General features: G+C 39.9%; 1 protein-coding gene across 18 annotated transcripts in view; it reads right to left on the bottom strand.

The window, feature by feature from the left end:
- Window positions 1–12,130, bottom strand: part of HDAC9 (histone deacetylase 9) — a 1,063,328-nt gene that overhangs the window by 17,682 nt on the left and 1,033,516 nt on the right. For all 18 annotated transcript variants that reach the window (XM_042248291.2, XM_060414369.1, XM_042248295.2 and 15 more), the window contains 1 exon segment: window positions 3,527–3,674. In XM_042248291.2, the coding sequence (XP_042104225.1) occupies window positions 3,527–3,674 (148 nt within the window).

The following is a 12,130-nucleotide window of genomic DNA, read 5'->3' as shown; positions in this document are numbered from 1 at the left end:
GACAGGAAGGTAAGAAGGGGCATACTGTCCTTTCCCTTACTAGGAGCTTCCTAATCTCAGCCCACTTTTCAACTAACGAATTGTTGACACTGGATGAAAATTAAGAATAAAATGAATACTGGAATGTTTGCCTGGCTAGATAAATCAAGTGCTCAAAATAATGGTATCATAAGAGAAAAATCAGAAACCTGAATAATTGCCGCAACATTTAGCTTCCAGAAACCCATAAGAGACAATCCCCAAACATGGAAAACCAAGTTGTATTTCCATTAGACATAAATGTGTATTTAATAGGTCTCTATTTTTATATAAATCTCCAGATACAGGAAAATGGGGTTATCAAGTCCTTGCCACTACTGATAAGCTACTGAAAGCCAAAGCAGATACTTAGAAGTTTCTAGCTTATTATACTTTTAAAAAATATATGTAGATGAGATAGTTATTCAAAAAACGGAATGACAAGATTCAAAATGACATTTTTCCATGCTTATGTATAATATAATGACTTGAGATCATCTCTTTCATGAGAAAAATTGACAGAATTTGAAGATGAAATGATGAAGTTCCAGTGTGACTGAATGGGCTTCCCTGGTACCTCAGCTGCGTGACTGACAGTATAATCAATAAACTGACATTTGAAAACCTAACTTTGTTTTGATTAAAAAACAGTCAGAAAATCCAGAGTGTATATACACTGCCTATAACTTAGGGGTTGATCATTCTGAACTCCTGGTTGCCAGAGAGAAATTGTTCTTGATTTTCAGCAGGGCCTGAACTGGTACCCAAGAATAAACCTCAGCACCACACTGGCCTTTCACAGCAGAAGCATCTGAGACATATCCGACCAATACAAACCACCATCTTTTAAAGGTGCAACCTCCTGACAAACGTGAGAAAAGCTAAGTTCACGGTCTTCTCTTCCAAACGACATGCTCTGTGTGACCAGCCCTAGTTCACATCCTTTGAACATACACGTTGGTACCACTTAGCTTTGTCTTTTACTTTTGTTTTTTGCTGACCCACCACCAGTCATTTCCTTCCTGCTCAAGTCCTTTGTCACCTGAAAATTATGTTTTGAAAACTATACTTCTGTCAACCATCCCCAAAATGAATGCCCATCCTTTCTCTAATAATTTATTATTCATGATCCATCAGTGAGTTATAAAAATGAAATGACTTTGCTGTCATCTCTCCCACCTCCCCCCCCCCCCCCCCCCGCAAAAAAAAAAAAAAAAAAGAACAAAAAATACTTACAATGGTTCCTAGCCAGGAGCATTTTATCCTTTATTCACTAGTGGTAAATGAGTCAGATATGAGTTGGCCAGGAAAAGAGCTGCTTTACCCAAAATCTTAGTGCAAAATGAGTCATCTCACTCCAAACACCAATATATTCTCCAAAATAACTGGCAAGAATTTCCTATAAAAAGAATCTTGCCTTCACCCTTTTCCATCCATTTAGCTCTCTTGATTTTTCTAATTTTTCAATTTCCTGTGTACTTACAACATTGCATTCATAACAAAGGCCCAAGAACACTTCTACCTCTTTACCTCATTGTGAAAGCCATTTTTTCCTATATCGAGGAGGAGGACAATTCTGATAGCATTCCTGTGAAAAGAATAAACGCTCTGTGGCTTTCAAGGGTTTTCCCTGTCTGACTCTCTGTGATGAAATTCATGCATGGTTCAACAGAAATGCAAAAGCCAGTTCTAGAAGAATTTTTCTTTTTCACTGCTGAAAAAGTGAGTTCAAAACCACAGAAAATATTTCAAGCAAAACCATTTTCCTTCCCATAAGAAAAATTAATCAAAATAGATACAATCTGTGTAAATCTGATAAAGAAACATGAATTCAAGCCACAAACTTCAACTTTGTTCCCCTGTACATTAAAACATTCACATTCCCCTATTCTTTTTCTGCCATCAAATGAAGCTTAAAAATCACTGTGAACTGAAGTCAGGGTCAAGTCCCTGTAGTTTATCAGGAGTCAAGCACACTATGTACTTGAGGATAAACAAACATGCTTATAGAGCAATTCCTCCAAAGTACTGAGATTTTTATATTACATGGGGCTCACAACAGGACTTACTATTCTTAATTATTCTAAGCTCTGCAATATAACAGGAGAAATTACAGTTACACTTACAATTCACTTCACTCAGGCTAGAACTTAGCTTTGCTTCTCCATATTAAATGGATTCTAAAGAATAGCTATGCTCCTTTTACATCCAACACTAACAGATGTTAGTTTCCTAAGTTTTACAGCCCTCAAATGACAGACAGCTAACTGTATTTGGCCTTGGGAATAACTACAACACCTCTGAATTATGAACTTGGTTTGGTTCTTAGCTGGGAACAGCAGGGGGTTAGTTCATATTATCAGATGTAAAATAAGTTTTCCCTTATGAACCCATATGAAGATGCCTTTTTAAGTGGTTGTAGTAAGAAAAAACAATTGCGCAAAAATGAAATCTATTATTCAATGTATCTCCTGCTCTTTATGGACAAAGCAAGATGTTAAATCCATTAAACTCTGAATACCCAGTAAAAGCAAGAAAGCTAAAACTGTTCGAATTTGTGCATTCTTGGGAAAACTGCCAACCTATGTACTAGTAGCAGGATCTGTGTTAATTAACGGTGATGTTATTGACGGAGGGAGTTCAATTTCACCCTCAGAAGCAATTTAGAAGTGCAAGCTGGCAGAGCTTTAGTAAAGCCTCACCTAGTCATCTTTAAACTGAAGAAATTGACTCTGAAGTCACCCACAGACAGCACCGTTACTTTTCGTATATGTGTGGGGGGAGGGGGGTTTGGTCTTCGTACACGTAAAAGAAATCCTGAATGTAGCATGGTCTGTTGAACACCAAAATGTACGCACATTTCTTAAAAGGAGAAGCACTCTTAGGTCATCATTTTTTTCCCTGAAAGCTATTCATATGAAGGCTTATTAAAATCAACTCCTTCCTATCATAAAGGAAAATAATATCAGACCCAAGTCCACACATTGCTTTACACACATTCCTATCTCCTTGGGAGGTAACTTTTCTCTTCATCCAGTAGTTGTATGTCAGGACAGTCATAAAAGGTTACCCAAGTGACAGGCCATACCTCCAGATTCTGCTTCCCTTTTCCCCCTTTGTTAGTAATCTCAGAATGATGTGAGAAAGAAAAATAGTATCTTGAAAAACAGAGATAACTAAGGAAAGAAGTCCACAGGAAGTTTTTTCCCATAATGATCTGCACAAAATTATCCACCAAGGAGTGATTTTTCTCATCATCTATCTCATCCCTCTAATCTCTGTGAACTGCAACCACATGCTCCAGCTCTGTGCTTCTCACGGAGAATGAAACACGTCAATTCCTAATAGCCGACAGCATGCGCTGTGGCCTCCATGGCTTCTGAGAAGACAGGTGGTGGAAGTGGAGGAGTCAGGTGAAGAAGAGGCTAAGGAGAGGTTCACGAGTGCTAATGATGAGCCTGGATGTAACTGAAATTAATGATCCCCCGTCTCCATGTCGGATTCATACCTGTTGTCTTCTTGAGCAAAGGGCTGTTCCACATCCACTGTCAGGGAGGCCAGGGCAGAAACAGTCTCCGTCTCCTCTTGCAGCTGAGCCCCAGCCAGAGCACAGCCCCTTGGCATTGCCATCATCCTTACCGACTTCCAGTATTTGCCTAAAAAAAAAAAAAAAATGTGTCATACTGTATAGAAATTTTCGTTCAAACAGTATTAATCAGAATACAACTCAGAGTAGTTGTTAAGTTAAAATTCGGAGTGTTATAAAAATTTTTTAAAAATTCACAAAGTTATAGGCAGTTGTAATTTGATTTCTTAACTTTATGATTAAGTGTTTTTCTCAGCCTAGAATGCCAAGTTGTGAAGGGTTCATATTCCCAAGCCTGAGTCTCTCCCTTGCTCAGAAGTTAATAAAGTGAGGAATAGTCCATGGTCTAATGAACTCGCCATCAGACTGACAGCTGTCTCTGCATCTAAGTAAGCAAACTCTGGGGATTGTGCCCTCTGGGTAAGCCTCACGAGACTGGGAGGTGGAACTCTTACAGAGAAACTGAATGAAGTAGTAATGTGAAAAACTGCTACTTGAGCCATTAACTTTTTTTTTTTTTTTAATGAGGTTGGAATATTAAAGGAAAAGAAAAGCCCAGAAATGCCAGCAGGAATTGAATGGCAACTTTGCCAGAACAATCAGGTTTGTTAGTCCTGGATGTTCTTTCTTTCTCAACCCCAGGGTGTGTACTAGAACAATAACTGATTTAAAACTTTAATATATGCATTGGCTGATGTTGGCGCCCTTCCATAAGTTATACGGATGTTTCTTTTTTTAAGGAAGGCCGGGAAAGGAAAATGAGAGGAAAATAGGAGGCAATTTCATGAGAACATGCCAGTGGGATATATATGAAAGAATAGAGTCAACAGCATTTTTGCAGCCCCTACGCTATTTTTCTTTTCTTTGTGAAGTGTTCCATAGCCCCAAAACAAAGCAGGAGAATCTCTCTAGGTGCCGACATGACTTACCTCCCCAGGTAAGAACAATCTCGGCAGCCTGACCAATTAAGTGGGAAGTTGGCATGGTAAGTAGCTTATTTCCAAAAATAAATAAACAGAAGTCAGACTAGAGTAGAAAACACAAGTGGGTGACTACTGGATTGGGGGGTAAGATACTGGGTTCTCGCCCCAGTTCTGCCTCTAACCATCCTAACATGCTGGCAGGGCCCTTTGGCACTTCATTTCTGCTTCTCAAAAACAGTGGGAAAACCTCAGATTCTTTCCAGCTATACCTAACTTTTCATGGTTGGCCTTTCCTTATCTTACTGCATCACAAAGGAGTGGATGTCATTTCATCCGAGTGGGGGAGACCCAGTCTCCCCATCTACCCCTCATGTCAACAGAACCTTCTGACAAGAGTTATCACTGCTACAACTTTATTGTTGGAATCACCTTGTCTGACCAGAGCCAGAAGGTTTTTAATTTGGACCAAATGATAGGTATTCTAAATGAATGCATTCACGAAGTAACATTTTTTGAAACCCAAGGTTGTGCCAGATGTTGAAGGACACAAAGATGCTTCCCTAACAGCAAGGAATTCATGGTCTAGTTGAGAAAGCCCTTTGAGTTAATGAGTCATGACAATTCTATGTGGAAAAGGCCCGAGTGAATAAGAAGAATGTATACTTTTGAGGCCAGGAAGATGAGCAAAAACTTGCCAGAAAAAATAACACTTGACCAAGTATTTGAAAGACCATCAGAAGTTAGTCAGGCTCAGAGGAAGATGGTGGTGGTGAAGTATTCCTAGAAGAGGAAATAGTATATAGAAATGTGCAGAGACCCAAGTCTCTCTTTTTCACCAGGGTAACAAGTCCACTGCCAGGCACAAATGGAAAGTAGGTAGGATGGAACACAATGAGAGAGACTGCTGTGGTAGGCAAGGGCTAATTAAACACACAATCTCAAAGAACATGTGATTTTGGCCATCAACTTGTAGGTGATGAGGGGCCGTGTTAAACAGAAGAGGCAGAGCATCAGGTTTAAATTTCTCAAAAACCCTTCTGGAGAGATTATGGACAACTGATCAGCAGATGATGAGAGTGGTGGCAGGAAAACCAATTTCACATCTTGGCAAAAATACAGGCAGGAAATATGATGTCTAAACTAAAAATAAGGGACGGAACAAAAATAAAGAGATGGACTAAAGAGAGGCTTAGGAGGTGAGCAATGGAAGTGTATCTTGTCTTTAATAGCTTCCTACCACTCTCAACTTTGAAAGATAATCCTGAATTGACAGTTCCAATCCTAGAACCTAATTTCTCTACATCACAATGTCATTATCATGTCACCCAAGTTGGAAATGTCAAATTCCATCTGTAAGTGCTTTCACAAAATATTATTATTAGTCATTATGGTAGCACATGATATTCACAAAGAGCAGGTGATTCTGGAAATCATCACTTCCTTTTTCTCTGGAGTGACAACTGTGAGACCTCTCACAAATAAACAACAGGTGATTTTAGAGGTTAAATTATATTATAGATAATAGGAAACTAGTGTTATTGAGCTCACAGTATGTGCCAAGGACTGTGCTAGGTATTGTCACATGTATAATTTAGTTTAATCCTCATGACAAATATGCAATGTTAGATAATTTTTTCTCTAAGAACACATGGCTGACAGGCAGAGGAGTGGAAATCCTCACCCACGACTGCCTGAGTCCAGAATGTTTCTCCCTCTGTGACCTGCTGTCCTCCTATATTTGGTCCTGTTCTATCATCTCCCTTAGTTCAGTTCAGTTCATTTCAGTCACTCAGTCGTGTCTGACTCATTGCAACCCCATGAATCGCAGCACACCAGGCCTCCCTGTCCATCACCAACTCCCAGAGTACACCCAAACTCATGTGCATCAAGTCGGTGATGCCATCCAGCCATCTCATCCTCTGTTGTCCCCTTCTCCTCCTGCCCCTAATCCCTCCCAGCATCAGGGTCTTTCCAGTGAGTCAACTCTTCACATCAGGTGGCCAAAGTATTACAGTTTCAGCCTCAGCATTAGTCCTTCCAATGAACACCCAGGACTGGTCTCCTTTAGAATGGACTAGTTGGATCTCCTTGCAGTCCAAGGGACTCTCAAGCGTCTTCTCCAACACCACAGTTCGAAAGCATCAATTCTTCAGTGCTCAGCTTTCTTCACAGTGCAACTCTCACATCCATACACGACCACTGGAAAAACCATAGCCTTGAATAGGCGGACCTTATTGGCAAAGTAATGTCTCTGCTTTTGAATATGCTATCTAGGTTGGTCATAACTTTCCTTCCAAGGAGTAAGCGTCTTTTCATTTCATGGCTGTAATCACCATCTGCAGTGATTTTGGAGCCCCAGAAAATAAAGTCTGACATTGTTTCCACTGTTTCCCCTTCTATTTCCCATGAAGTGATGGGACCAGATACAATGATCTTCGTTTTCTGAATGTTGAGTTTTAAGCCAACTTTTTCACTCTCCACTTTCACTTTCAAGAGGCTTTTTGGTTCCTCTTCACTTTCTGCCATAAAGGTGGTGTCGTCTGCATATCTGAGGTTATTGATATTTCTCCTGGCAATCTTGATTCCAGCTTGTGCTTCTTCCAGCCCAGCATTTCTCACGATGTACTCTGCATATAAGTTAAATAAGCAGGGTGACAATATATAGCCTTGATGTACTCCTTTTCCTATTTGGAACCAGTCTGTGGTTCCACGTCCAGTTCTAACTGTTGCTTCCTGACCTGCATACAGATTTCTCCAGAGGCAGGTCAGGTGGTCTGGTATTCCCATCTCTGTCAGAATTTTCCACAGTTTATTGTGATCCACACAGTCAAAGGCTTTGGCATAGTCAATAAAGCAGAAATAGATGTTTATCTGGAACTCTCTTGCTTTTTTTGATTATCCAGCGGATGTTGGCAGTTTAATCTCTGGTTCCTCTGCCTTTTCTAAAACCAGCTTGAACATCTGGACATTCACAGTTCATGTATTGCTGAAGCCTGGCTTGGAGAATTTTGAGCATTACTTTACTAGCGTGTGAGATGAGTGCAATTGTGTGGTAGCTTGAGCATCCTTTGGCATTGCCTTTCTTTGGGATTGGAATGCAAACTGACCTTTTCCAGTCCTGTGGCCACTGCTGAGTTTTCCAAGTGTGCTGGCATATTGAGTGCAGCACTTTCACAGCATCATCTTTCAGGATTTGAAATAGCTCTACTGGAATTCCATCACCTCCACTAGCTTTGCTCATAGTGATGCTTTCTAAGGCCCACTTGACTTTACATTCCAGGATGTCTGGCTCTAGGTGTGTGATCACACCCTGGTGATAATCTGGGTTGTAAATATCTTTTTTGTACAGTTCTTCTGTGTATTCTTGCCACCTCTTCTTAATATCTTCTGCTTCTATTGGGTCCATACCATTTCTGTCCTTTATCGAGCCCATCTTTGCATGAAATGTTCCCTTGGTATCTTTTTCTTGAAGAGATCTCTAGTCTTTCCCATTCTGTTGTTTTCCTCTATTTCTTTGCACTGATCACTGAGGAAGACTTTTTTATCTCTCCTTGCTATTCTTTGGAACTCTGTATTCAGATGGGAATATCTTTCCTTTTCTCCTTTGCTTTTTGCTTCTCTTCTTTTCACAGCTGCTTGTAAGTCCTTCTCAGACAGTCATTTTACTTTTCTACATTTCTTTTCCATGAGGATGGTCTTGATCCTTGTCTCCTTGTGACAATGTCACAAACCTCCGTCCATAGTTCATCAGGCACTCTGTCTATCAGATTTAGTCCCTTAAATCTATTTCTCACTTCCAGTGTATAATCATAAGGGATTTGATTTAGGTCATACCTGAATGGTCTAGTGGTTTCCCCTACTTTCCTCAATTTAATTCTGAATGGCAATAAGGAGTTCATGATCTGAGCCACAGTCAGCTCCCAGTCTTGTTTTTGCTGAATGTATAGAGCTTCTCCATCTTTGGCTGCAAAGAATATAATCAATTTGATTTTGGGTGTTGACCATCTGATGTCCATGTGTAGAGTCTTCTCTTGTGTTGTTGGAAGAGGGTGTTTGCTATGACTAGTGCGTTCTCTTGGCAAAACTCTATTAGCCTTTGCCCTGCTTCATTCTGTACTCCAAGGCCAAATTTGCCTGTTACTCCAGGTGTTTCTTGACTTCCTACTTTTGCATTCCAGTACCCTATAATGAAAAGGACATCTTTTTGGGGTGTTAGTTCTAAAAGGTCTTGTAGGTCCTCATAGAACTGTTCAACTTCAGGTTCCTCAGCGTTACTGGTTGGGGCATAAGCTTGGATCACCGTGATATTGAATGGTTTGCTGTGGAAATGAATAGAGATCATTCTGTTGTTTTTGAGATTGCATCCAAGTACTGCATTTCGGACTCTTTTGTTGACCATGATGGCTACTCCATTTCTTCTGAGGGATTCCTGCCCGCAGTAGTAGATATAATGGTCATCTGAGTTAAATTCACCCATTCCAGTCCATTTTAGTTCGCTGATTCCTAGAATGTTGATGTTCACTCTTGCCATCTCCTGTTTGACCACTTCCCATTTGCCTTGATTCATGGACCTAACATTCCAGGTTCCTATGCAATATTGCTCTTTATAGCATCGGACCTTGCTTCTATCACCAGTCACATCCACACCATCCATAAAAATATACAAATAGACTCAATATATGAAATCTGAAAAGAATTATGCACATGGCAAAGCAGTTTTATATATTATATCAAAGAAATGATCTTTGGTAATAACAGATTACCTTTCTCCCTTAGATATGTGAATCTGTTGATCTTTCTCTGACTTTATGGCATGGGTTTATCACACCTTGTGAGACAACCATGTAGAGACTAGTCATTTCTCATTACCTAAATTTCTCAGTCTACTGAAAACGCCTGGTCGCTTCACTAATGAAGCTGTCATGAAACTGGAGACAAGTGCTCACAGAAGAGTATCCCTTTTTAAAGTCATGGGTTTCCTGCCACTTGGCTGAAGGCACTGTCAGGCACAGTCCTCCTTGAACCTGTGGAGCCTACCCCAAGTTTCTGAGGCCTGTAGGGTTGTCCGTCGCAGAACTGTATTGCTAGAGTTCCCACGGTCCATGTAGGTAGCTTTCTTCAAACCGGGTACCGAACTGAGAAGAGAATCAGAGGCCTGTTTCATGCAATTACAACCAAGAGTTGCCTAGTGTCACTGGAAGGTCTATTGACTAAACTAATTGTGTGAAATTTTTCTCTTGAGTATTTCGGGCTCTAAAGGGAACACTGAAAGTCAAGATTTATAGATTGAAGACCCCATACTAGCCCAAATAAGTCATCTGGGAACAATGTCCACATTTATAAAATGATAGTGGTGGGACTGATGATAGTGAAAGATCTCTTCCTGCTCTAATTATAAATGGTTGTGATTCTTCTGATTTCATATTACGTATCACTCTTGGATAGTATCAGAATAAATTTGTTACAGCAGAAAACCTCACATTTCTGTGAGCCTATGAACCCCTGAAGAGGTCAGAAAATTGTTTTAGATAATATGGCACATCAGAATAACCCAGGGTTTTCATTTTCAAGCACTGTATTTTTCCCTCAGTAAGAGACATCTTTACTCCCCAAACACAATCAGGACAGAAGGGCAATTTAAATAAAATCATTCAGCAGAAATGACAGTGATCCTTCAAAGTTTAGTCTTTATGTGTATGAGTACTGAGACAGATCTTAAATAGCTGAGACCTTTTCAATAAAATGTATCGTGTATTAAATATCCTGCTAAGTTAAGATTAAACATTCAAAGCTTGGCTTTTATCCAAATGTACAAAGTTCTTCACTCAGAAATAATCCCAGACTTTAAATTAAATATAGCCTTTAGCAATGCCTATAAAAACAAGGGAAATATTCTATATTAATAATGCACTTATAAGTGACTATCTCTTTATAAATAAGAATAATTAAAGTAGAGGTATGTATAGGAAGACTGTGCAATATGTAGTCAATTCAAACCACACAATTTGTGGGTTATATTTTCACATGATGGGTAGTTTTTTTTTTTTGTTTTCACCTACAGAAACATATGTGCTAGAAAAGTCCTATCTGTTGGCATGGGAATAACAGCCCCATTAGCACATAAGAGAAATGAGGCAAGATTTACTGCTTTTTCAGGAGCTGCTGTTCATCAAGTAGAATATTAGTAACCAGCCACCACTGTGTTGTTCTTCTAAGGAAATAACACTGGCAAAAGAGAGAGGCTTTCTATTAAAACTGGACATAGACAATCCCTCTTTGATCATATATTCTATCCTTATTCATTTTTCCTACTCTATTAATCTTCCCACTGTTCAGCACTTTTTGAGGGGGTAGTTATTTGGTCTCATTATTTGGTAAAAGGTAAAGCAAAGAATGAACCTAAAAGGTAAAAACTAGATAACAGAATGCAGACAGTGAAGAATTAGAGGCGGGGGACCCAGGTGGAGTGTCAGTGGGTCAGACAGGAGCCATGAGAGGACTTTGGGCAGGGGCTGTTTCTCAGACTTCAGCATAAACCAGACTTTTGATAATGATCAGTTTGGAAAAATAGGTACTTGTTGACACATGAAGGTCTGTGGTCGGCGTTAGAAATAACACATCCACCAGATGTTTTCCCAACCAAAGCCTTGTGAGATTCTGAAAACCTCTTGATACCACAATCTCACCCTTCCATCACCACTGGGAGCCTTAGACTCACTTCTCCAATATGTTCTTGCCACTTAAATGATGAACTCTTTTGTCATTACGTACCATATTACCATAGGAAAAGAAGCTGGCACTGACATAAAGTTCTTCCAGCTCCTTCAACCTTAGAGATTAACAACTGAAACTTACAAGGGGCTTATTGTTGTTGTTCAGTTGCTAAGTTGTGTCCCACTGTGACCCCACGGTCCGCAGCACACCAGGCTTGCCTGTCCTCACCACCTCCTGGAGTTTGCTCAAATTCACGTCCATTGAGTCAGTGATGCTATCTAACCATCTCATCTTCTGCCACCCTCTTCTCCATTTGCCTTCAATCTTTCCCAGCATGAGGGTTTTTTCCAATATGTCACCTCTTCCCATCAGGTGGCCAAAGTACTGGAGCTTCAGCTTCAGCATCAGTCCTTTCAATGAATGTTCAGGGTTGATTTCCTTTAGAATTTACAAGGGGCTAGGTTCAGGGATTCTCCAGAGCTCAGAGCTTGTTAATGCTTTTGAAATTCATTTCTGTATTCTTCCTTCTATTGTCATTCAATTTATCACCCACACTGCTATGAGAGTCCTTATAAAACACGTCTGATAACTTTGCTCCCGTTTTAGAAAACTAAATCCTTAGAGAAGAGTAAATGCTCCCACTGGCAGCCCAGGAGTTCCACACTGTGATCTCTGTCTTTCAGGTTCAGGAAGATATTTTTTTTTTAGCTAAATGGACTTTCTGGGATCCAATGCACTGTATATATGCAAAAACAGAGATATATTGGAAGTTGATGTAAAAATAGAGTGATCAGGTAATTCTTCATCCATGTTGGGGCAATTCTGAGGTTTAAAATGGGGCTAAAAATAAAAACTATATGTTGCAGAAAGACCTATTAGTCAACAATTT

This window comes from Ovis aries, chromosome 4 (assembly GCF_016772045.2).
Source record: "Ovis aries strain OAR_USU_Benz2616 breed Rambouillet chromosome 4, ARS-UI_Ramb_v3.0, whole genome shotgun sequence".
Classification (NCBI taxonomy): domain Eukaryota; kingdom Metazoa; phylum Chordata; class Mammalia; order Artiodactyla; family Bovidae; genus Ovis; species Ovis aries.
The sequence above is the reverse complement of the archived record's forward strand: the minus strand, read 5'-3'. Positions and strand labels throughout refer to the sequence as shown.